Raw genomic sequence first — 27,568 nt, 5'->3', positions numbered from 1 at the left:
ATGGCGCATCAGGTGACCGGGTCACTGTTACGTAACTGGCCTATTGTCAATGAGGTCATGCGTACTGCGCCGGCGCATCCACACGTACGGTCGTACAATGTTTGTACGCAGTTTTTAGTGTTACTATTAGTTGTAGAGATCATTACTGTTGATACTTTACTATGTATATTATTATGTTGTTGGGAAATGATTTGATCAAATTCCGGTCTTTTACATACATACAAGTCACTGCTTGTAACTTCTTTGATATGTAATACATTTGAAGAATTAGCTAACATTAGGCTCCGTTCGCGTGAAGTTTGGGTAAATTATAATCTTTCATACAACAACCATTTTTTGATGAAGGATCTTCAGCTATGTCTCTTTATCGATTTAGTATAAGCGTTACTGACAAACAGACATTCGTCTTCTGGCTATTTCGCTTAACAAAAAATATCGTCAGGAAAAGTCTAGCTTTCTATTGGTAAAATAGTAATTATTTGTTGACCTTGTGTGTTCTAGCTAACAAAGGCTCCAATTATTGCCAAAATATATTTCCAATTTTCGTCGAATAATGCTTAGATATGAATTTCCTCGATGTTCTCACACAAAGGTTTCTATTTGAAATCTTTTGTTCTCCCAATTTGGCACTCATCCATGTTTGTGTATAATGTTTCTCTAATTGTTTTTAAGCACAACATCTGCAGCGATTATAATAATCAAACGCATTACTTGCACTTATCACGTTTTGAGTTCTCGGGGAAGAATCGCTCTATACAAACATTCATACGTAAAATGACGCCTCGATCTCATAGGGGTAGGCAGAGACCAAAGAATGGCTCTGCATTTATTTATTGTATTGTTGTTCCTCTTTCTGACGCCACCTGAATCATCTGCAATAGACGGACACAGGCCAATGATGATTGTTGATCTTTATGAATCCTTTTGGTTCCATGTAATAGTAATCTACTGTACCTATTGTCATTTTCTGAGCCCTTCTTATCAGACTTCCACTAAAAACAAAAAACAAATCAACAACAATTATATTGCTCAAACTTAAGACCTTACAATTCAGGCCACCAAAGTAGTTGATAAACTTAACTACTTATTTTGAAATAAAACTAACTGTAAAACGATCAATCAATCATCCTGTATCAAATCCACATACAAATTGTGACCCTGTCTGATACGTACGAATATGACCTTTTGATCTTTGAGACGTACTCAAATGTACTCCTACGCAAGATAAACACACTTAACAAGTGGTGATTGGCAGCTTATATTAAATATCGACCCACTATGAATAAAGCCTTTTATACATTCTCCGGTCTATTAGTATTAGCGTAGAATGGTGTAGATACGCTATAGTTTCTATTGTGAAGACCAAGCAAGGTGCAATAATATATGTGCACTCTTTTATTTATTTTTGTCTCTTTTTGTAATACAAACATATTTTGCTATTGATAAAAAATGTGTTGAATATAATGTAGAGTTATAATTCCATGGTAATTAACTGTTCTTTTAAATATACTTTGACTAGCGTCTCTGTTTTGGAGAGCCGCTAAACGTATTAATTTTAATATGTATGCTAATAATCTTCAGATTATTGATTATATTAATTAAAGACAAACAATAGGATATCATTCATATACAAAATCTAAATATGTCATTATATCTTAATAACGTGTGAATCATTTAAAAAGTACATAAAACCATTCGTTCCAGACCCCACACGTCGAAATCAAATCATATTTAAAACAATTCACAATTTACCTCAAAACTTAAACGAACTAACATTTGGTCCATAAAAATACGCCGGGTGTGGTACAAAAATAAATTAGAATTAACTCTACGCGGCAAGGAGTCGCGACAGAAATAACAGGAGCCACTTCCTTCAGGACTACTCGAATATCGGATTAGTTGCGTAGACTGGACACTTTTTGTTGCTAACGTGTTGCTATTGCGTCAGTAATTTATAGGTTTTAATTGTGGTAAATAGGTTTTACAGTGATGTACTTTTGATTGTGTTAAATAATTTTGAAGAATTTTTCTGACATTTGGTCTAAAAAGGCAATTATTTTTATTTTTCTTTTGTCTTTGCCTACCTGTTAGGGAATAAGGTAATTTTTAAGAGGCAATATAGGCAAATATGCAGATAGAATTTCATCGTAATGCAAAGCCGAGAGTAGTTATTATGTTAAAATAATTCCACAATTTGTAGACTTTTGCTCAAAAGTAAATCCCCTGGTAACCATAAATATAGATATAAATGCACATAATTCTCCCATAAATAGCCTTGCAGTTGAAACAGTTTCAAGTATGATTATAAAACCGCATTAATTCTTACCATTTATCATAAAATTTTAATAATTTATTTTCTAACCACAGCTTGATATAACCGGGAGTTAAAAATAGAAATATGAAACAATCTTAAGTTATACACACACTAAGCTAGACACTAACAAAACACACATAATACTTATAATATATTTTGTTCAGTTCGTTAATTATTAAATAATATAATTAGTAGATGACTGTTACAATTATTTCCCCTATTAAAACTCTGATTCAACGCTCCATATTTTTTTTCCTTTTACCCGTCTCTATTTTCAGTTCGGCTCGCAGTGTGCAAGTGTACAGACGCTAACGATTGTGTGTTTACTGTGCGTAACGTAAAAAACGACTCGTAAAATAAATTGTACTAACACTACGAAAGTAACATACATAATTGTCGTTTGAAAGTAATTGCGTTGTGGCTTCAATGTCGCTTTCGTGTTGCCCGTTTATCCTAAGCCGCTAAGCCGGCTTTCCGATTGAGTACGCCGATGACAATATAAAGTACCGCAGAAGCTGTAGCAATGTTTCTATTGTTGTCTTATATATAGCCAAGTTTTGGTGCGTCGTGTGTTGAAAAATTACGGCAAGTTCTGTGCTATTGATTTTTTAGTTTATTGTTATGTAATGTGAGTGAAAAATCTTTAAAAATGGTGAGTAAATAGCGTTTTTATTCATTGTTAATTGACTACATACCGTTCCATATGGCGTCTTAACAAAATTACGTATACATTCTAGTCTTGGTATAATGTTATTAGCTCACAGGATGTTCTCTATTGGTTCGTGATTGAGGAGTGCGGTCTTGAAATAGGTTACTGATATAGCAAATTAAATGATGCTAAGGTCTAATATTTTAGACTAGGCAAGCATTAAAGTAAGCGTGATCTCATCACTTCAAATAGTGAAATCAGTATAACCTAAATTGCAAATGGCCATCTTAAAACGAAGAGAAATGTGCTTGAATTTCTGTCGACAAGTATTACGATGCAACGATTTTGCTGAAGCACATCTATTTGCAGTGGTCCAACGCAAACCAGATAACGATGAATTTAGACCGAGATAAAAGAAAGTGTCTCAAGGACGCTCAAGTTTGCTCTCGCCGATTGAAATCTCTCTTTTTCACAAGCAAAAAGTATTTCAATGAGTTTCCTAAGAATATTGAAGATCAATTGTGTTTTAACCAAGTTAGGCGAGTATCGAAAAATTGGAAAGAAAATATAATTTTGTTGTCGGTCTTGTTTGTTCAAAATGAGATATTATTTTACTTTCGGATTTTTCGGAGAACCATACTTTGTTTTTGTCCAAAAACTGTAGTATGATGTTTGTAAGACTGGTGTGTTAGAATAATGAGCTACATAACTTGAAATACTAGTGAAAGGATCATTCGAAAGGCAACATATTTTTATTTCTCATGAAAATTATGTCAATTTCTTCGCCAAATTAAGTTTATTTTTTCATTTTAAATATGCATAACAGTATTACGTAGTGCGGCATACGAGCGTGCAAAACTAATTTGATGGTAAATGTGCGAGGATGAAATTACAAGATTTCTGCTTGCGCAAGGAATTTACGACTCTCAAGTACGTCACAGTTTAAAAAATGTTCACGATTTACGTCATCGTTTCTTTACGGACGTAGAGAAAACAAATTGCGGATTTACGATCCTTTTATTGGTATTTGCCGAATAAAAGATCGAGTAATGAAAGAATCCAATTGCGATCTGGAAAACGGATGTCGTTACACAACTGTATAAGAATTAGAAATTTGACTTGTACCCGTGTGTTCGAAGTTACCTCAGGATTATATAAGTTTTAATAACTAAAATTAAACCAAAAAAATAGTTGAAAGAATCTTAGTTAACAGTTAAGCGCAATCAGCTATACTTAGTCAAATCTTAGAGAATACCATTGAAGAAAAACGAATGTCACACGGAAAAACGTTTTCATAGTGTCAAGTTTCACCCAGTTTTTGTCGCATTAAGTCGAATTGATGTGTGTTATGTAATGCAATTTATCCTTGAAGCGTACTACACGATGTCCACGTGTGACGGCTTAGCATACCACATTGCAGCACGATTTTAATCGAACACTTGCGTTATACTATAAGTCAGAGGTAAGCCACCGGTTACGTGGCAAATACCTAGACTAGGGATTATCATCACTTTATAATATTATTAAGCATAGAGTAATGGAAAATGTGTTTGTGACCTTTAAATTAGTCATCGCTATCATTTCATCTATCGTATTTAAGACCTGTTTGGCAATGTAGTGTGAAGCGTTATTTAAAAAACCATGAAAATGCGGACCTTTTCAAAAATATCTGTATTTTTGTACTTTATCGTATGGTTAGTGGTCAACCAAGTTTAAAAGTTATACCACTATGGGTGGTCACCTATCTGTAGAATGACTACCGTTTACCGATCGGTGAGTGCAACTAGCTATGAGCCTCATCTGTTATTATTCATTATTCTACAGCACAAAAAGAAAGAAACAGTCTTACACCAGCAGATAAAATCATAGCAGTCATAATAATGATAGTAATAAATCTATTAGCGTGCATTTTTTCCTTGACACTTGCACTTGATAGTAAATAATTCCAAGACAATGATTGTTATAGAAAATTGCTGCAAAAATGTATGCAGTTTAGCAAAGTGTTGTATAAATATGACTAGAGAATAGGAGTACAATAACCAAGTAGCTCTTTGACTAGAGTCGTTCACCTAGTGTGTAGGCGTGCCCTGGTATTCATACAGTGCAAATACCTTTGTCGGATGAGTGCCGTTTACATCTAGGCATGTTGATTTAGTCACTTGAATTCGTACGTAATTCGCTGGATGTAAATTAATAGGTATTTGTTGTATTACTTGTTTCATAGAAAATCAAAAGAATGATTTCTATCGTCGGTAGACAGCGCTGTCATTAGCATAGTTAGCCAAATAGTTAAGAGTTAAATATATCCGTGTGTGTATTTTATAAGTAGATCTTTACTAAACAATTATGCCACCGTGTTGGCCATTAAATACACAAATGAAAGCCAAAGTTATAGCTGCGTTACTAAATAACTGATCGGTATAGATCTCCGGAACAGAAAAGCACTTTCAGCATTACTGCATACATAGTTTTATCCTATAGTTTATCCAATGTGTTGCAGAAGATGTCGGCCTGATTTCACACTTGCAACTCACTGGCCTACTTCAATCTTGAAAGCTTCCAGTATCGAGTTTAATAACTGTGAATAATGTAAACAAACTACATTGTATAATCCATTACTCAACCGATTCGAAAATCTACACCATCAATTAATATCTCGATAAATCTTTCCGCAATAAAAACTGTCTTGAATCAACACTTACATTTGATCTATAAATATATGAGTGTTCATTGAATATGTTGCGCGTGGCTAACCAAATCTCGGAACGTTCAATTCAAGATCAAATGGAAGGACTTCCTGCCGTCGTCTTAATAGTTGAGTGCTTCAATCCATTCATACGGATAACGATCATTCTTTAAATAGTACTCTTGAAAGGTTACGTATTAGGACCATACGAAGTTTTATAAAAGAAGAAATATTATGTTTACTTTTTGATTGGATTTGCTCGTCGGTCATTTACCTTGACCGTGTGTAAATGTTGATTCAAGTATCGCTTCGGTCGAAACGATGGAAAATCTATCTGCTGAAATGCGATCAATCGCAAATTCACAAAACTATAGTAAACTAAAACCTAACTGACGTAGGTCTTCAAGCAGAGTCTAGAAAAATGTTTTCTACACTGGATAATTTATTTTCTAAAAATGTAATTTAAAGGGGTGACGTGACACTGACACACTTGGCAAATTAGGTTGGGTGTGCGAAAATAACGAGATGTTTTCCATGTGGTTGACAATGACCTTGTACACTGAAGGGTAATTAAAGCGATGGCAGACACGATCGATGGAACCACGCAACGAATTTTAAGTACAAAATGATGGTAGAATTTGGTGAAAGTTATTGAATTTGCTATTTCTGCGGTAAATTGATGTTATTTGATAGTGTCCCTTGAGTGGTTTTGGGTATCGGTCTTTAATACTTTTACGTTGTTCTTAATTTTGTTACTTGATGACATTTTTAACATTTTTAATTTTTTCTTAATATAAGACTGATCTGTTTCAGTTAGTATTTTTGTTGATGAGGTTATAGAATTAAATAATGTTAACTTATTTAATTCCTCAGTTGAACCAATATTAGTGAAGTCGGGAAACGTTGGAGTAGGCCGTGTGGAACACACAAAAACATGCATCTCGCCTTTTTATTTCAAGAACATTATTGAGCGAGATCAGCAAAAAAGACATTCTGTACGAATTCCGGTCTCGTAATTTTTCGCATCATTCTTTATATAAAGATCTTACGTGGTATTTAGTGAACATGTGGGAATTGTTTTGGCGTGGTTGGAATATTTCGCATCGCTACTTGAGTCGCCGTGCCAAACGTTACGGACAGTCGATGATGCATACTTCCTGTTGTGTCCCGTTACTCCTCACTTGGCCATGGTTTTGACTTTTTAGGTTGTCTTTTGACCGATATTTTTAATATACAGTATGCTTAGGTGCTATCATTATTATAGCTTTAGTCTAGGCCTTTGGAATTTTTTGTGTGATAAATTGAGAATTATGATTGTGGTATGGATTTTAAATGGTGTGGATAGATGTGTGGAATGGATTTTAAAAAGGGTCCTTTACAATGTTTTGTTTTATATCTTTCTTCTGGAGGAAACCGTCTCCGTGGCTGTAGTGCAAAAAGAGTTATTAGGCTTAAATGGAAAAGGGTCACAAATTCAGATTTTCATCATCTTTCATCACCTATAATTTTACTCCTCTTCTGTGAGAGTTTACTTAAATTAAAATGCTCATGGTCAGTTCAATATCGTCCTCAAAATAGTAAATCACACTTTTCTACAAATTGCCGTATAGAAGAGAGTCCGTGGAATGCCATCCTTTGTTCCAGTCACCTTCATCAGATAGGAACGCGATCAAACACGTCACGTGTTCAACCGACTATTGAATTGTGAATGGATTGTTTCCGCACACTCATCATGATTGTCCAGGTTTGTTGGCAAAAGAACTGTGTAGTCATCACCACTAAATATTGCGAAACAGGCCGTATCAACGTTTGATATTTTTCCACTCGCTTCTAAAGTATGTAAAAAAATATATGGACTTTACTATAATTGAGTGAGTTTTTTCTAATATGTTATTGTTAATACTGAAAATAGGGAAAAATTGTGTGAAAATAGATCGATTTTCGGGACCCGATCAAGCTTCACACGGAATTTTAAGGTATAATTCTCTGGTACAGGTTGGCTTCTCGCCAAGACCTAGCAATGTTGTCCGACTATTCAATTGATGGAAAACTTACAAACTTACAGATTCCGTTTCCTCTTATAGTTTATAGTAAAGAAGTTTAAGATACTGCTTTAGTTGGTTTCTGTAGAATAGCTAGTTTGCATATGTAAATTGAAGTTTTAAATTGTTTACCTGGAGACTTGAAAATCCTGAAATAAAGCAGGCTTATAAATCTCTCTTCTATGTAAGAAGCCACATCATATTTTTTTGTTATCTAATCAAGGTTGTTTCAATGTCGTATTATGCTGCTTTCAAATATCCGTCTCAAATTCTGTTTCATACTTTGAAGTGCTTACTCGGTTACTGATTCTCTAGTTAAGAGAACGTATTTAAACTTTTGCCTCTGATACAAAACCTTCCCAAATCCATTTTTGGAGTTTGTCGGCTTTAAATCCTAAACCCATCAATCATCGAAAGTTCTAGACTCAAAGGTTCACCATAACGACAGTAGCCAAGTCATTATTTACCGTCGCATTGTTCGTCGCTGGATCAGCGACGGCGCGGTCAAGCTTAACGGAGATATCGGCTTACGCACCACTTCCTTATCAGACCCTTGAACGGCTTTTCGATCAGTGCTCATTTGTTTTGCGGTGAACGGTGTCGCTGTGAATGTGATTTCTTTTTTGATGGAAATGTGAAAAGAAAAATTTAGTTTTGTGATAAATATTTTTTTGTGTAATCGTGTTTGTGTTTGAAATTGGATTTGGGAATCAATGAGATATGATTACGAAGGTAATAATTGTAGTTTTTAATGCAGTTTTTCAAAGACAGCAGAGTACAGTACTAGCTTCAATTAATTCAATACTATATTTATGAATCAGTGAAGTTGCACTAAGTTTTTTTCTAGATGTAGAAAAATCATTTAATGTTTGTACGCAGTGCCAATTCGTTTTTGCTTTCGCTTAAACGCCTTAAATTAGATATTTACTAGTCGTTACCATTACTTACCATGTTTTTCACACTAAGGAGAGAAAATTATAGTTATTCGTCGGTCATTTTCTCTAAATGGCAAAGGAAAATAGTTTATGAAGCACTGAGCTCGGTAAAGACTATGCTTTTTGTTATGACTGCTATAGCCGTTATTTTATTTGTTATTTCTGACGTAAATATTTCTATTATATTTGATTTATTTTTCTAGGTTATTATTACTATAGTTATGTCCTAAGTTTACGTATGTGTGACTGATTAATAGTCATGATTACATGTGGGTTTATACGTCGACTGTGAAGTATCGTTATTAGGATCTCTTTCTTGTAATTTTATTTATTTAATAGCGGTATCAATTCTAAAAATATATTAACGTCTAGTAAGCGTACATTACGAATAATTTTCGCATAAATGATCAGATTAGGAACTCGTTAACAGTGATAAAGGTACAATATAATGCACTGTTATCAGACTTACGCGATTATGACATTTGATATGATACTTGGAACTGTTGCTGACTAAAATTGATAAATAACAATTGAATTAAAAACAACAAACATTGTCACTGAAATATAGTCACCTCACCGCGTCTGACTGTCTGTCTGTCCGTCCGTTCGCGAATAACTTAAAATCTACTGAACGGATTTCCATGCGGTTTTCACAAAAAGTGATTATCGAAGAAAGTTTTTGTTCATAATTTGTGAAGGGTAACACATATTAATTATAAATCTCTGAGCGATGGTTACATATAGGAACCTCTAATAATATTTTGCTAAACCCTCCTGTAAAGGTCAAAGACTTGTATTGTACAAGTTGAGCAGTTGATGGTATTAAACTCTCACCCTGTCGATTCTATATCGTATACCTTTCGCGCTTTTCTACATGCTGTATTATGTCTTTAATCTATGAAGCACGTGCCCAAAAATGTCAAGTTATTCTTTTGATTTTTATTGAAACTAAAAATTGCCAAATTCCCGAATATTCTAGACTGAGTTCCTCATAAAACGTATATATTATGAAGGCGAATATGTTTGACCTACGTTTATTGAGCGGGAGGCGCGACGGGTGCCCGCAAGCGCTAAGGATAATCAGAGCCTACCGAGGTTTATGCAGTGATTCATACCCTGAATGTATGAGGGGACGTAGGTACCGCTTCAATTATTGATTTTATGCTAATGTTTCGTATGTATTATGGTATACTGCTGAAGATTTAGTACAGTCTACGATTAGATTACGTGATTATGGACCGCATGGTTTAAGTTGTAGCGTTTGTGTAGTATCCAAATTGCGAGGCGGAATATATGAGATAATTATGAGTCGTTTCGCATGCAGCTTTACGGGATTTACACGTGTTGAGTGCTACGTTGAATGATTATAATGTAATATGTAATGTCCTCTATATATCCACTAGCTGACCCGCGCAACTTCGCTTGCGTTACATAAGAGAGAATGGGTAAAAAATTTCCCCGTTTTTGTAACATTGTTTAACGGTACTCTGCTCCTATTGGTCGTAGCGTGATGATATATAGCCTATAGCCTTCCTCAATAAATGGGCTATCTAACACTGAAAGAATTTTCAAATCGGACCAGTAGTTCCTGAGATTAGCGCGTTCAAACAAACAAACAAACTCTTCAGCTTTATAATATTAGTATAGATTCGGCGGATTAACTAACTTCAAAATCTGTGAAACTATTATAGTTTTCTGTACCGAAAATAAATTATTAGTTGCAAATAACTAATAGTTAGATGTAGCGAATGACCGAGGAGACGGTAGTATAAAGAAGAGGGCCTATGGCAGCAGGGCACGGATTTAGGCTTGTTACAAAAAAATACTAACAAAACTTTTGTTTACAGGTAGAAGAACGCAAACGCGCGATATGGGAAGCATCGATATCGCGTCGCGAAGCGTTGTTGCAACGCGAGCGCGATCGTACCGAACGCTTGGAGCGGCAGCGGGCGGCTCGCTCCGCGCCCCGGCCCGCCTTCGCCTTCGGTTCGTCCACGCCGAGGCTCTTAGAACCCGTTGACTCGGCTGGCTTCTTCTGGGCAGCGCGCAGGTGAGCACTAACCTTTAGTTTTATGGTTGTTGTGATAACTCTGTTGGTTTTCATAGAGAATAGGCTGTTGCAGCAACGTGTTGCAAATGAAACGGGGATATTTTATAAGCACCTGATCGCAGTATAAACGCCGCTTCCAATAATCTTTTGTCAGTAGGTAAGATGTGTCACAGAGCTGCCGAGACATTTTTTATAATTGACAACATTCTGAGTTTCCACTCTGCAAAACTAAAAATCGGAACTTTTGAATTAGATTATTGGATTTAGGCGATTGTTATTCAATGTTAGGGTTCTTTTTCGACATAAAAAGAATCAGAACATTCAATAACTCTATGGCTATTAGGATCGGTTTATTTTAGTAAGCTGTTAGTCTGTAACGTGTTGTGTAGCACGTTATAAAGCGTTAGTTACAGGAGGCTTTGTTAATGATCATTGTTTCTTTCAGAAAATATACTTTCAGTGTTATATCTTTTAACAAAATAGCTTACCTTATTTTAATCCTAAACAGAATATAAAGACAAATGGAGGATCCGTGACAAAAATATCATGAAAAATGGGTCTGGTCTTAAAAGTAAAATACAAATTTAGACCTTTTCTTTGAACCCAATCTCGTACCAACAATATATTTTATTTCTGTGACTAGAATACAACTTTGAAGCTTGAAGGCACCTAAACTCAGTGAAGTAATTTTGACGTTATTTTAATTAAAAGCTGCAAGTATTTTTCTAAAAGTCCTTCTGTTCCTTTGTTTCCGTACTCTTTACTGGTTCAAAAAGTTAATGCGGTCCATTTATTTAGCACGATATGAAAATTAATTGACGCGGCGAAACCATTGTCTTTCTCTTTGTTCTCAAGAAACAATGATCGTTAACGTTTTTCTTGTATACAAAACATTATTGAGTGTTTAGGAATGTTCACTGTGTACATTTTAGATACCGTCAAATGTGGCATCTCTACTATGCTAATTTTACCAACTGAAAAAATATGGATATTTTTACTGATAAGTAGTTGGCAGATACAATTACAAAAGTCATCTCCTTTTTTAAGGTCTTGGTTTAGTAGCGCTTTATCGCTAAACTTAAACATATTTTTAATTAAATTATACATGTAGTAAGTAAAGATGTCACAGTTGTCTGTTCGCACCGTTTTTTCTTTTAGCTGTAAAAGAAGATTTTTTTTATGATCGTAAGAGATCCAGTAGCGCTTAGGGTTAGCTTCGCTTTGTGGGAAGCACAGGTGTCGGGCATTACACGATCATCGATGGAACCCCCCCTTAGTCAATAACAAGAGATTTTTTTCTTTTTTTTTTGGTGCACTAATTGTTTTTTTTTATTTTTCCCCCACCACTCCAGTACCAACCCCATAGATCAGATGAACTTTTTTGAATCACTGTAAGCAATTATTTTTTCAAATTTTATGTTGATGTTTTTTTTCTAATTTTTACTAATTTGATTTGAGATATTTACTAATTTTGTTTTGTTTAACTATCTGTTGACACGCCATGGTTGCATGGCTAGAAAGCTAAATGTTTTAATTTGTAAATAGCTTAGTTGAAGCTAGAATTGCGAAGCTAGATTTAGAATAAGTAGTTTGTCTGTTGCATGAGCATGATTTGTGTGGTTTGTAAATAAAAATAATGTACATTTTAAACTACAGGTAGTTGATAGTATGAATATTATTGTAGATGAAGACAGTATTGTTATTGTTTGTCTTCTGGTTTGGTTTTATCGGCTTAGATATTATTATGGACTAATTATTTCTACTCTTGTCGAAGCTGGCTAATAGTTAATAGTTTCGTTTGTTCGATAGAGCCTACCCGAAAATCATTCTTTTAGGTACTCAATAACAAAGAAAAACAAGATAAATAGGAAAACTCTCATACATTATGTAATATTTAGTAGAAACATAAACATAAAATAACCTTATATCAAATATTCCACGTAGATAAACAGACCAGAAGTGAATCACACTGATTACGAACGTTCTTGAAGGTCGATTAGATATACAATGTGTTGTGGACAAATGCAGTGTTTTATTGGTTTAGAAATATATCATATAGTTTGCTTGTTAGCAAAAGAAGAATGAAGAATGTTGTCGATTGTATAGGTAAAATAAATAAATTTAATAAATTTAACCCATTACTCTCCCACTGCTGGGCAAGGGTCTCCTCCCGTAATGAGGGAGGGGTTAGGCCTTGAGTCCACCACGCTGGCCAAGTGCGGGTTGGGGACTTTGCATGCCCTCAATAAATGTCTTAAACAAATTTTAGGCATGCAAGGTTTCCTCACGATGTTTTCCTTCACCGTTGGAGCAAGTGACAATTATTTTTAATACACACATAACTTCGAAAAGTCATTGGTGTGTTGCCTCGGGCTCGAACCTGCGACCACTTGCGTGGGAGGTGCCAACTTATACCACTCGGCTATCACAGCTCTCAGGTATCAGGTAAAATAGATAAAAATAATTGTGTTTACCGGTAGACGTATTTTCTCTATACATACATAATAATAATTATGTATATAGAATCACGCCTCCTTCCCATAGGTGTAGGCAAATACCTATCTCTTTCTATTCCTTTAACAATAATAAACTAAAGATTTCTACGCATAGGCATAGATTTGTTATTTCCTGAAATTGAAATCTATTTCCTTGATAAGAATCTTATCTTGTACAAAATATCATAGTAGTGTCATCGTTTCATGAAATCGTGTATTTCTACGTATTTGTGTGTGACTATCCACTAGATAAAATAAACGCAAATGTTTCACGACTTCCGGATATGAGTCGAATTGCTTAACTGATAGATAAAAGTGTCAAGAAATGTTTTAAAAATCTGTCAAGATGTCTATTATACTTGACCAGAGATGGTAAAACCAGTAGTTAACTTATCCCAAACTTATCCAGAGCTAAAACCAGTGCTTAAAGTTTCTGATATAATTGTGAATTAGACTGTACAAGCTCAGACAATAGTTTTGTTTTATGTGCCAAGTTACGTAATTTAGTGTTCAACTTTGTATCTTAATAGGGATGAAGATTATATCGTTTTGCCGAGAGCCTGCCAGTTTCTTCGGCCTTGACCCTAATGCGATACTTTTATTTGTTTTTAATGTCATTTGGCTGTGTTTCGTACTTTAAATATATTTGCTTTAAGCGAATGATATTTTCAATAGCTATTTCTCTATGGTTCTGTATGCGCCTTCTTCTGCAATACAGAAAAAAAATGTCAAGATGTTATCAATAGACCTTTGTTATTTCTCTACAACGGAGTTCGGGGTTCGAAAAGCAGAACAAAAAAGATTTGTAATTAATAACTGCTTTTAAACGCTCACAGATTAAATTTTGGATATAAAATGACACTCTTGAGGCATAGATAATCAGAATTGGGTCTCACACACGTGATAGGGACTGTTCTGCGCATATATTCCACCTTTACGATGTTCCTACCAGTGGAACCTTTAGCTCAATCGTGGGTCAAAAGTTCTTCCACAACATCAGAATCAATTAGACGAGTGCACAAAGTTCCTCAAGTTACAAATACAAATATAATAACATTGGCAAATAAACAAAACGAAGTGACCGGTTCTCGCGGAGTTACATTTTTATGTTAATTTTATTACGAGCTTGAATAAACAAACAGATCTCATGCTTATTCGTATGACGCGTATCTGTAAGGATAAGACTGTCTTATGCTGAGACATAATATATTATAAACTAGCGAGATAGTTATGTTCGAACTCATGTAAAAACCGATGGGCAATCGTAGGCAGCGAAAGCCGCCTATAGAATTTTACTCGATTAGCCGTCGTGTTCAGTATGCTCACGACCCTTTGAAGTAAAAATATGTGAGAACGCAGCACCGAAAAGTAGTTCGTTTTGCTTAGTTTTTAATGCCATGCAAGCCATGGCAAAGGCCTTTCGGGCAGCTTGAACAACTTTGACACTAGGTTGACCACTAACCATACGATAAGTAGCTAGAGTTTTTAATGGACAATGAGACCAGAAAATGCTTTTCATCAGACGATTGAAAACGTATCTCGTATCTTCCTCTGTGCTTTGGATAGTCGTAAAGTATTGAGCCCTAGGAAAAAATCAGGGAATTTGTCTGCTTCCACTGAATTTGTCGGTAATAATATATTAACCGACTTCAGTTTCTTAATTAAATCAAGACTACATTAACTATCAATAACGAATACTATTTTGCTACTTATGTTCCTAAGCAGCATCTTTGATAATATTGATTAAGTAACACTTGAATTGAAAAAGTACCATATGGGCTCTTCATTAACCCTGCACTTTGTAGATCTTTACCTATTCCTTATTTACTATACAATATATTGTAAAAGCCGTTGTTTTACGATGAATGAACTATTCAAGACAAACATGATTAAAACACATTCTAATTCATCGGCCTACAGACTCCACCCACTAGCACATCGTTATAGACGTCGCGTTAATTGACATTTAATCAATTAAATAACAGTGTTTATCGATTGGTACTTCTGCTGACCTTAAATGTGGGTCTTTGTATCGAATAAAATTCACGTCTTAACATAGTATTTTCGTATATTTAGCCACCGTTTGGTGATATTCTATGTAAATAATCTTCTGTTTAAATAAAATTTAGTTAGATATACACATAAAGATACAATCAAATAAACCTAAGATCTTAGTCAGACTGTAGTTAACAATAAGATCTCAGAATATTGAGTGGTTTTTTAGAATACTCTCATAATAGGTCTATAGGAAATCTGATACATCGTCTCAGAAATATTTGGAAAGGGGTACACCTTTTAAAAACTAGAAAAATTCGTTAGGCGTTGTTTAGGATTATTTTTAGGTATTTGAATATTTAAACCAAGTCCTTTCTCGTCGGCTTAATTATTTTCCTCTAAGAACTGTTAAAGAAGCCAGTCTCTTCATTTAAATTAAGTCCTAAGTAATAACTTCTAATCGCGCTCTGAATAATAAGTTTTAAGTAGTATTAAGTCAAGGTTAAAGTTAAGGGTGGAATGTCAATAAACTCGAGTTTAAATCCAGACGGCCCTACCCCCGGGGCGGTTCGCGTTGCAGTATGACTAAAAGCCTGTCTGCGAACATTTGTTACACCTTACTTGAAATTCGCAGAATTTTTAACACTTAAAATTGTATGTAGTTCTTTTTCAATAATTTTTTAGAAAAATAATACAAATTCTGTGCAAATATGGAATTGGTATGGGAATTGGAGATATCGAAAACATTATTTTTAAACATCGTAGAATATTATCGTGTACTTTGACATTGCCTGGTTTTTTGACACGTAAAGATGATTTCGATGAGAAAATAAGTCTGTAGGTTTCAATAGAGGCTTGCAGACTCTAGCCATCCCTAAAAACGACCATGGTCCATGGTTTAAGTCACCCTGTATAAAATTAATCACTTGAAATCATAATTTGCCTCTAAACCTCAGTAAAAAGTGGCCATTAGGATTCGGTTAAGCAATTTAGGCTTTAAAACATAACAGACAATTAATATAATAGGCTAGTCTCTTAAATGTGTATGTCATTACTCATTAATTTTCATCTCGTAGTTGCTATTTTTGTCTATAAATGATGTCATACGATTATGACATAGTCACGGTTCACTAACACATTGGCAATTATACCACACTTACGCACACATGCAACGTCACTAGACGTAGATGACTCTTGTGTATTGTGACGTCATTGTACATAAGATCATAGTTCGTAGCACAGATCTTGCCTTTATAACTATTTGTGACAAATTTCCAAGGTTTACAATTTATTCTGAATAAGTTTTCAATAATTTCTTCTACTCGGATTATAAGAGTTTATGTTCTTTTCAGACTGTTTTCCGGAATAAAGGGTTATGCTTATCTGCTAAACATATTATTGTAGTAACGATACTTAAGCTTCTGTCGTATAACTAGCTTCTGAATTTATTTTCACACGCTCCCAGTTAAACCCGCACGTCCAGTTTTCTTTTTCTCGATGTTCAATCTGCAATGTTATTAAACCTGCAGATCTCTTAACACTAAAAAGCATATTGCAGCACATTCGATAGAAAGGCCTGCGTTCAAACGTTGGAGGAAAGCCAAGTAAAGTGCTCTCGACCGCGCTAGCACTACCCTTTCAATTCGTGGACACATGTACATCACTAGCTAAGGGGATGCATTAGGTGGCTGTGGGAACGCTGATTTGATCCCATACAGAGCTATTTACCAAGGACTTGTGTCAAATTATGCCATGAGATACATCGGCCGTACAATCTTTCTATAAATATTCTTAGATAAAAGTAAAGTATTGTCCCAATTATTAAGTTTTCTTACAGCCGAATTTCAAGTCTTATACTTTTTTTAACCCATTTCTGTCTCTTTGCTGGGTAAGGGTCACTTCCCGAACGAGAGAGGGCTCCATCACACTAACGAATTTATATAAATTAAAGCACTACAGGCACAGAAGACCGAGTTGCTTTTGTAAGTTAAAAAAAAAATGCACTATAAACCTCTCAAAAATGCACTTTTTATTTAAATCTTCCTGTTAGCAAGTAAGAACTAAAATACTCCATTTAAACACGTACTTACAGTCGCTTAAAACGTGTCTATCTAACGTAGCTCTACCTAAACGAGTTCACGACGTGTTACGTGTCCTCTCTATGATGTGTGACCCACATGTCCGATGTCCTCTAAGTAAAAGACTCAGGTACTTTCAACCTGAAGAGCGCTATTTATCGCAGTACGTGGTGTACTGAACTGAAAAGAGACACTTTTTGGTATAAATAGTGTGATGAGATTTGGTTTTGGTGATTTCAAATGCGATACGACAGCGATCTGTTTCGCTACTATCGACTATCTTTATAAATACTTTAGTCCTTTGTGAATACTTTTTAGTATGTTATAATGATACTTAATTCTACATAACGCAGCTTGCCTTAACGTGTTAGCTAAGAGTATCTAATTAACTTATCGTATACATTTTGGCTCCAAAAGTGAGCCGACAATTATAGTCTTTATCGGAAACACTCAGACCATAATTCCACAGTTCTCGAAGTTACAAAATAATAAATCTAAAGTTTTTAACTATACGTACATATTTGGTCTGACGACACCTTTTTCCTGGTCTTTTTGCCATTGATTCTCGCCGAACAATTCGAACAGAAATTCCATAGTTACGTACCTACAAAGAAAAACAAAAGTCATCGCCTAATTTTGAGCGCAAGGTCTCGTGACTCATTCACAAGACATTTTTACTTGAACATATTTGAAACCAGTTCTTTAATTGATAATAACAGGTAGGTTTTATGCAGGTGTCTTAATTCTACACCTGGTACTGTGTTGTTTATTTAAAGAGGTCAGGTGTGTGATAATGAACGTGTATTGCCGGCTTGAGATGTATTGGAAATATAGGAATGTATGGATGTTTTATTAGTACTACATGTTTGTAGTTTCTCTTCTCCCTTCAATTGTTGTGTAGTAGATATGATGTTACCGAGTTACTAGTCACTAGTCACTAATCAGCACTGAACCGGCATGGTGGACTCGCCCGGAGTCCAAGTCGCAGAAGAACGTATCGTAGAAATTCCTAATTAGGAAAGAGATCTTTCCAGTGGGTAGTATTAAATGCAGTTGCTGCAATGCACCAATATATTCCTCATTAATTAATTGAAGAGACTTGTTATTGGTTCGAAATAAACAAACAAAACCGGGAAACTGTGATTTAATGATCAATTATTGCATCTCGTTAAAAAAGTGTGTTAATCGGTGTGATGTATCTTTTTTATTAATTGAAGCTGATTAAGAGGTTTAAAACGAACATATTTCTAATAGAACATTAGTTTCTGCTAGCGACTTCGTCAGCGTGAAAAGATTTCATGGGGTAAAAAGTATCCTATGTGTTAAACTGGTTTATACACTATCTGTAAATCAAATTTTATTAAAATTCGTTTAGTAGTTTTGACGTGTCTGAAGAACAAACATTAAATCCAAACACCCAAAATCTGAATTACAGTTTGTGAGATAGAAATATGGAATATGTATGTATAGTGTTAAAAGTAGAGCATCGTTCTAAGAAGCGCTGGCAGTATTGTGAGTCCCAATATAAGAGCCAACAGACTGGCTCTTGAAGAGATCAAAGGGGCAAGACGTTGTACAAGATGAATGAACTACATAGAATATTGTCGAGAGTATGTTATATGTTGTACTAGTTGAATTTGATTTGTCAACTAATATATCTTGGAAAAGCTGTAGGTGTAGTTCAAGGTTAAATGTTAGTCCTTACTATATAGATTTCTCGTTCTAAAAATTCTGATATCATGCTTTAATAATGAAACTATTAACGCTCAGTGTCATACTATATTGCAAGTCCCTAAGAAAGTTTGGTAATGTAGGAATATGTTGACAGTGCCGCACACCCTTCATCTTTCTTGCGCACTTTTATCTATTGTAATGCGGTCGTGTTTACCACTTCTTGAAAAGCCGACCCTTTAAAATACTAAAAAAATAGAATTCCCCCCTACCTAAATATGTCTCACTGCTGGGCAAGTTTCCGCCCATATTAAATCCTACTTTATATCATCTAAAAGACTTAAAATAATGCGAACGATGAAGTCGTCAATAGACGTGTGTAATATTGACATACCAGACCCATAACTCAAGCATTAACTAAAATAGTCTCCATATTAAAACATCGATCGATCTATATAACATGGTTAGTTGCCTCTTGTTTACATAATGCTACCTTTTATGACATTAGAAGAGTCTGCGCGCGAGCAGCAATATACGTCGTAAATTAGCTGAAATATGTGTGTGGTATTAATTGTATTGTTTGGTGATAAAATTCTGTAGGACTCTTGTTCTATCCATCTGTGGAGATGGGTTACAAAAAATATGGGTTAGGATTGGCTATCCCGAAAAAAGCCATATAGACTCAAAGGTGGAATTTAGAAATGCATCCTAAGATGAAAATGTAAAAGTGTTTGTTTATTTATTTTTAGCGCAAACGGCTGAAGCTCAACAACAGCTTTTTTCTATGGATAAATTGATTTTTTTCACTCTAAAGTAGTTTTTATCTCGCAACATTAAATAAAATGGCTATTTAGCATACTCATAACAAATTGATTTGATAATTTTCCGCACGTTTATCTAAGATTAGATATCTAATTGTGTCAGTTTAATTAAAAATAACTTATAACGTAAATATATTATGCTTTTATCGGAAACCAATGTAGGAAACGTTGAATTGAATGTTACTCAATCAAATTCCCAGTAGCTTGTAGTTTAAATCTACTATCTATAAATGCTAATAGGCTCGTGTTTAATCACATCGAAACTTAATGGAAACTTATAAACAGTATTAATAAAATTCCAGCACAGACTGACTATCAAACCGAGGTTTACTTGGCGTTTATACAGTAATGTTTCTTGGAGACCGGTAAAAGACTTTAGACCACGGTGTGTTAAATACGAAATCAATGTCGACTCATAATATTTTTCCCTCATAATCTTTATCAATATTTATCATAGTCAGCTAGTCACTAACAAAATTAAAGCGAATCTCTTTTTTTGCGCCTAAAAAGAACGCGTCAAAACGACGTTAAACTATACTACCTTTTACAAAGTTGTTCTACAATACCTAGTACGAGTTCATAACTCTTGATTCTCTATACCTTACAGTGATTAGGTTTGCGAATACCTACTCCTATGGACCTAAGTATTTTAGGCGCGTTACACTTTGTAGAGAGTAGGTAGTCATGATATTTTTATTTTATTAAACACAACTAAACCAAATTACCTCGGCTGTCCAAACATGTAATGCCTATAAAATCCGTCTAATGTTCAACAATGTTTTATAATGTACGTATATCTCACGCAATTTCCATACGGTCTTTACATGGAAATCGTGATTTAGTTCTATTATGTGCGTTTTGTTTCAACTTTGACATACTAAGTTATTTGGGTCACATGCCACTGTAATGTTTGACTCAAATTCAGATTTTAACTAGAAGTTTATATTTTACTTTAATTCGTTTTAAGCCACGTCAAAGGCCTTCGGGCGGCTTGAACAAGTTTGACACTAGGCTAACCACTATCCATACGATAAGAAGAAGATGACTTTAATTCGTTATACCTATTATTATTATGTTAAAGTTTACTCCCAACTCTATATGCGGCTGATTTTACCCCGAATTCCATCTCTCGTGAATCTGTTTTTCACTGGACTACAGTTTGTGACTGCTGATTTTCCTACTATGTTTCAGCAGTATAGCTATGAATTCTTATTGCTGTTTTTGCTTTCGTTTTCCCGAGAGAGATCAAAAATATTTGTCACAAATCGAGATAGATTTTTTTAACCCATCTTTGTCCCGCTGGGTAAGGGATTTAAAGCAACTATAATGTTGATCATAATGATAATACATCAAGCTTTTACTTATCTCTTAGTTAACACTAATGAGAATTATTTTATAGGCACATAAATAACCTACTTGATAAATATCTAGCTGGCTATTTGATGTCCAAGTCATAACTTCCAATTAATATTGTAGGACAGTCTCCGACCCAGATTACCAATCAGCAGTGCTTTAAAATATGAGTTAGTGTTTGTAATTAAACTTATAGTTAAACTAGCCATCGTGTGGGCATTTTGTTAAAAAATCAGGCAAATACAGACCAGATCAGACCTCCGTGGTTTGGGTAGTAGTGTATATTGGTCCGATTATCTAGTCGGGCAAGGTCTTATTAGACTTTTCTGATTCTGATTTTCTTTATTCAAAAGTAGACCGAAGTTTGGTAACGTGCCTGCTTTATGGCAATAGGCCTATAAAAAGCGCAATACGATCAAAGGATAAATCTTTTATTTCGTAATTTTGTATATTTGCTGTATTTAATTCGTATAAATAAATAAAGTACCACTTGATGAATTCTGAGCACATTAAAATCAATTACACAATTATTAACACCTTCAAATGTACGCCCTTCAGCCGTACCTTGAAAAAGCGTTAACTAGATTAAACAAAACGATCCTTATTCATGACAAACGCGTCTAATAGCTCTATGTCATGCCAGAGACAATGTACTGAAGGATTTTGACCTTTATGTCGAAGGGATAAGGTCGTTTAGACTGGTAGTTGATGAGAAATGTCATAATTAGTATACGAATGCATCATTCTTTCTGAGAAGTGCATGCGGTAGTTTTTTGTCTAAGTGTGAATGAAATTATGATTTTATAATGCTTTAAGAATTGTTTGGTGTATTGTGGGTATTATTTGATGTTTCTTTATTCATTGATGGCACGTGTAGTGTGTTTGATTTCCATGTAGTACGAATATTTGTGATTTTTTATGGTTGTTTTGGGTCTGGTATCTTCTGTAATTATGTTGTTAAGTTTTCCGTGGTAAAAGATTTGTATGTATCTACATACTTTTTAAAAGTTACCAAAATTTGTACCGTAGCTTTTCTTTTAATTCTTACTGGTTTTACATTACATGGAAGGTTTGCGCGGTTACATTTGTATTGATATATTACCTATCAACGACCATATATCTGTCAAATATATCTATAACATACAATTTACCTTCAAACACAAACCATAACATATCAGGATATATAAAACATGTCTGGTCTATATTCGCCAATATTTATGGCCATGTTACCGCTTGAGTACCCATAGGCTCAGTCGAATGTCTATTGAACTGGGTCAACAGTTCGCGACCGCAGTGGTGTGGGTTCGACGCCTTGTTGAAGTTATTTCTTTGCGGTACTATTGTGTGTGTACAATTGAATTGGGCCGAGGTTGGGCATGCCGTTTGGAGATGTTTAATGTTATTGTCATGGTTCTGTACTTAGAGATGTAGAGTAACAATGTTTAGTATTTGTTTTGTAGGATATTTTTTGTAATAATTGTTTTTTCCTGCTGTTGTTAGCTCCTAAAGGAGAGTAATATACGAACCTACGAATCCGATAGAATATTTTACCAAGAAAAAGTACTAACTTAGTATGTTTTACTGATTTCTTGGATTACGTGAAAAACTCCTAAATCGATGTATAATTTTACATACATAACCTATAGCTAAAACACTATTCCTGAATTGAAGATATTTTGATGAAGTTTTACACTTAGGTAGTTTTTTCTTTTATCCCGGAAATTATTTTCAAGCTAGAGTAAATTATAAACTGACGCTAGGATTACGATACTTACCATTACTTTTTCGCGCGACTTATTCGTTAATCTATTCCGTTAAACATACTCATACACAATTAGTTAGCATCTCACCACGTCGGCTGCTTCCGCCGTGGTCCACTGACCTCGTGACGTCACCATTGTCTTATAACAATACCATTACCGATAATTCGTCGATGAGGAAATTTGCCAACAAATTAGGCGCTTATGCAATATCGTATTTGTATAGAACGTTCGCGAAGGAAGTGCTTGAAAGTTGACGGATGTGTATTGTTGCAGGAACTCTGGTTAATCTTAGGTATTATTGATTAATTGAATTAGTGTTTTATTTAGACTGGTTCATTGTCCTTTAGCTGGGGAAAGGTCTGTTTGCCAGTCCCTTCATCCAATTAGTAACGTCGACTGAAAATTGTAAAACAACCTGAATAAAATTTTCAACTTTTGAATTTTAATTACAACTTTATGTAGTATTGTCGTCTGATCATCCAAAATTTAATTGAAGTCGCAGAGTCGCCATTCATTGACACAATCATTAAGGGCTTCAAGTGGGCTTTACTTACTTAATGGGTTCATTTTCGTTGCAATATGGAATATGGAAATTACCCTTGCTTTGGTGTCAGTTCCGTGTCTTTATTATAGTAATACACAAGGAAGGCAACAAACCCACACATAAATACTTGTTTTTTAATCACATAGGAACTTAGATACAACAATACTACGTAGGTGTGTATGCAGATTGCATTAAGTATCGATAAGTTATCTGCTTACCTATATTGATGTGTTGAATACTGATTATGTTCAATGACTTCACTTATAAAAAACCCCTGGACATGTCCTTTGTTGTTATTTTCCATATAGAAAATATGGTATTTAAATACATGTATATTTACTTTAATTGGTAATCATAGATCAATTAGGACGCTAAATGTTGAGATAAGATAGGATTGCAAAGAAAATAAGCATGGATGAATGAAAAATATAGGTGAAAAGTACTTCGTACTTAAGTTGAGGGCCAGTTTCACAGTTTATATTGATTTATCTGCTGATTGGATATGTAGAAGTGGTGAAACTGGGCCTTAAACTACGTAATATTTAAATATTAGATTGTAGATATAGTTGTAATTATATGTATGTTTATGTAAAAGAGTATCCGTAGAACTTATTTGTATAGTAATGTAAATTAATGCATGATGTATTTAGTATAGAATAACGTGTACCAGTAAATTTGCTACATTGTGTACTCTTGCAAAAGAGGTGCAACGGAAGGTGGCGATTAATAAGTAATGCTTTTTTATTATCAACGCTAATCTTATCAGACATATCACGTTATCAGTTGTTCAGAAACAATAACAGAATGTATGTACCACAAAATGTTATGTAAATATTGCCTATTAATATATGCTTATTTTGTATGCTGCGAATAATACACAAAACTGTTTGACTAGAAAATGTTTCGCTATAATTTGGCGATTTATTTTTTGTATGTTGTTAATTTTGCTTTATATGTTTCAACAGATTTACTTTTATTTACCTTACGCTTTAACACTATATGAATACAAATTACAATAAAAAAACATAAAATAACCTCTTAAATATACATATTTAAAAATACTTATATTTATATATCAAGAGCATATAGAAAGATGAATTATTTAAGAGAAAATAACCTTATGAAATTGCATAAGAAAACAAAATTTAATATTGTTCGTATAGCTTAATCTCCAAAACGCGCTTGCAGATGTGAATGAATACACTCGAAAATAACCCCTAACATGTATACATTTACTTGAATGTTAAAGTATAATATGGTGTGTAAATGTTTCCAGGGCGGCATCAACAACAAATGTGATGTTCGCGTCTGCGCCGCTCACGAGACGCGCCTCAGCACTGCAATTGGACACCTCTGACACTGATAACAAAGGTAATGGAAAAATAAACATTTTAACGTATTAATACATTAATGAATTTCGCCCATTACCGCCTCACTGCCGGGCAAGGGTCACCTCCGGAAAAGGGAGTGATTAAAACTTGATTATGGTTATTTTATAACGAAATATTTATACTATCATTTCTTAGATAGTTGTAAGCATGCGAATTTGTGCTCTGACGTTCCTAGTTTTCCAAAGTACTGAGTATTAAAATACTGAAACTAGAATTAAAGTATTTTTTAGCTGACAAACCTGTCAAAAAATATCGTAGAGTCACAAATACACTATGCTTACTGGATTGTCTATTCCTTTAAGACGTTCCCATTCTCCTTCATAATAGCTGTAAATATTCTTTCTCTTTTGTATATTGTACATTTGTAAACTATAAAAACATGTATTTCTTATACTTCCGTACATTTTGTAATATGTATTCTTTATTCATGCTGCTAACGAAGGAGTTGTGATGTTCACGAGTTTCTGTAAGTAGTCTCTTTAACTACATTTAGAGTTGTATACTAAAAATTGAAAACAAATTTTCTGTTATAACGATCACTTGTTTTCTCCATGTAATTGTTACTGATATTTTAAGATTTTTTACCGATATCTCACTTGCCTTTAGCTTACCTAACTAACTTGTTTGACTTTTAACATAATTAATGATTAATTTTACAAATAGCCATACTTTTCAACTTATCCACTTAGTGCACTAATGTCCAAAGTAGCTAAAATTATTGCACTATTGTCCAAAATAATGTTCGCATTACAAGCGAGTGACATTGCAGTATTGTATAAAGATGGTCTCGGTCGACCTTGTCGAAGATTAAGACAAGATTATGCTAATTCGCCGTGTAAGCCTAGCTCAGGCGGCCGTATACTAACTTGTAAGTGTAAGAGAGTTGCTATAGACTAAACTGCTATAGTACGCGATGAAAATCACATGACATTCTTATTTGAGTAGGATTCTGTTATTTTTGATAGATATTTTTGTCGACTTATGTTTTGGTTTTGATAGGTATGTTTGTGTGAGAGGTTTGTCATTAACAAATACGCTTTGTAGGGTTACATTCTCACACAGAAGTGAATATTTTATTAACCCAAAGATTGCTTTTACATTATTCTATTTATACTTGATTTATCTTAAATCCCTGGCGATACTTAAAAATATACAAGTTACATAAGTACGTGTACGCTGGGCGAGGTTGTGTGCGTATACGTAATTACGTACTCGTATGCGTACGCACTATGACTAGTAAAGCCAGTTATAGATTTATTTTGGCGTGTTATCTTTTGCAGACGAACCCGACCGGCAACCGCAACCGATAATGTGGTCATCAGTGGCGCGGCGGCGCACGGACCTGGTGCCCACGGTGCCGGCCCCGCGCGCGCCAGGTAGAGCCTACTCCATGACGCGGCTGGACCGCCTGCCGCCGCAGCGCCCGCTGCACTCCGCCTCCCCGTCGATGCACCACCTCAACAGGGCCCGTAAGATCCGCCGAACGGTGGCCAACGCTTCGCTTGGGTTTCGCTTCGGTTTCGCTTCGCTAAGGGTTCGCTTGTAGGGTTTTTGTCGGTTCTTTGTAAACGTTTGAAGTTTACAGGCGTGTTTGAAGCTAAGGCTTTTTGTTCTGCTTTCAACGAATGGTGATAGGATCGTCTTTAGGGTTGTATGATGTCGTCTGCGAGCTGCTGTGATTCAAAATCATAGGAAAGTTCAAGGATCTTCTCCTTCAATTGGGGGAAGGGTTAGGGTGGAAACGTGGCGAATAATTATTCTAAAGTTTAGTTTTTATCTTCATAGAAAAATCGGGGTTAATGGGGATGTTTTGCTATTGAGAGATTAATAGTAGTTCTGAAGTGTGAGAGTGTGCTTACGAGTGTGTGCGCTTAGTATTCTAGCTATAGTAGAAAAGTGTGTTTGGTCTTTGGTTTTGAAAGCAGTAATATTCTAGAATTTTCGAGTCTTAATGTTTTTTCTTTAAACTAAAACTCAAAACGTATATTTTCGATCTTGGGCTGGACAAAAGTAAAGTAACGTATAATTAAAAAACTGCAGAGGTCAACAACCCGCTATGGCACCGGGATAGTGTGGGTTCAATTCCCATACGAAATAAATATTGGTTTAATCAATAGATTGTTATTATGGGTCTATTTGTTCCATGTGTTCGTTATTCATGTTTGTATTCTCCCGTTACCAAAAATGTATTACTCAGTTCGGGAGTTGTCTTTAATACGGTGAAAAAACAAGGTGTCGTCAAGTCTTCTCTGCTTAGTGCTCTATAATATAAACAACGTGATGATTCTCCTATCACACGATATTTTTTTATTTAAAGCTACTACCGCTAAAAACTATATTGACTAATTTGAAAGGTCGATAGTAAAGCTTATATTGACTAATTAAAAAGGTCGCCAATAACTTTTTTGATTAAGTTATTGATAAGGTTCAATATGTCGCCAAAGAATTTTATATTTTCCAACTCTAAAGACCGGCAGTAAGCTTATATTGACTAATTCAAAAGATCGCCAAGAGACCTTATTTTGACTAATTCAAAAGGTCGCCAATAACTTTTTTGATTAAGTTATTGATAAGGTTCAATATGTCGCCAAAGAATTTTATATTTTCCAACTCTAAAGACCGGCAGTAAGCTTATATTGACTAATTCAAAAGGTCGCCAAGAGACCTTATTTTGACTAATTCAAAAGGTCGCCCAAAGAGCTTATATTGACTTATTCAAAAGGTCGCCCTAAGAGCTTATATTGACTTATTCAAAATGTCGCCAATGAAGCTTATATTGAC

At 34.7% G+C, this 27,568-nt stretch overlaps 1 protein-coding gene across 12 annotated transcripts in view; it reads left to right on the top strand.

The window, feature by feature from the left end:
- The window catches only part of LOC142982314 (uncharacterized), a 72,737-nt gene that overhangs the window by 31,053 nt on the left and 14,116 nt on the right, over positions 1–27,568 (top strand). For 5 of the 12 annotated variants that reach the window (XM_076128753.1, XM_076128744.1, XM_076128755.1 and 2 more), the window contains exons 3-7: positions 10,474–10,676; positions 12,029–12,067; positions 24,673–24,767; positions 25,230–25,253; positions 26,068–26,256. In XM_076128753.1, coding sequence (XP_075984868.1) covers positions 10,474–10,676; positions 12,029–12,067; positions 24,673–24,767; positions 25,230–25,253; positions 26,068–26,256 — 550 coding nt within the window. Of the gene's footprint in view, positions 1–8,302; positions 8,424–10,473; positions 10,677–12,028; positions 12,068–24,672; positions 24,768–25,229; positions 25,254–26,067; positions 26,257–27,568 lie in introns of those variants that run through there. The other 7 variants (XM_076128745.1, XM_076128750.1, XM_076128756.1 and 4 more) reach the window with 6 other exon arrangements.

The sequence above is a fragment of the Anticarsia gemmatalis genome, chromosome 21 (genome assembly GCF_050436995.1).
Source record: "Anticarsia gemmatalis isolate Benzon Research Colony breed Stoneville strain chromosome 21, ilAntGemm2 primary, whole genome shotgun sequence".
Lineage (NCBI taxonomy): Eukaryota > Metazoa > Arthropoda > Insecta > Lepidoptera > Erebidae > Anticarsia > Anticarsia gemmatalis.
Note: the sequence above shows the minus strand (reverse complement) of the source record. Positions and strands in the feature narration are given on the sequence as shown.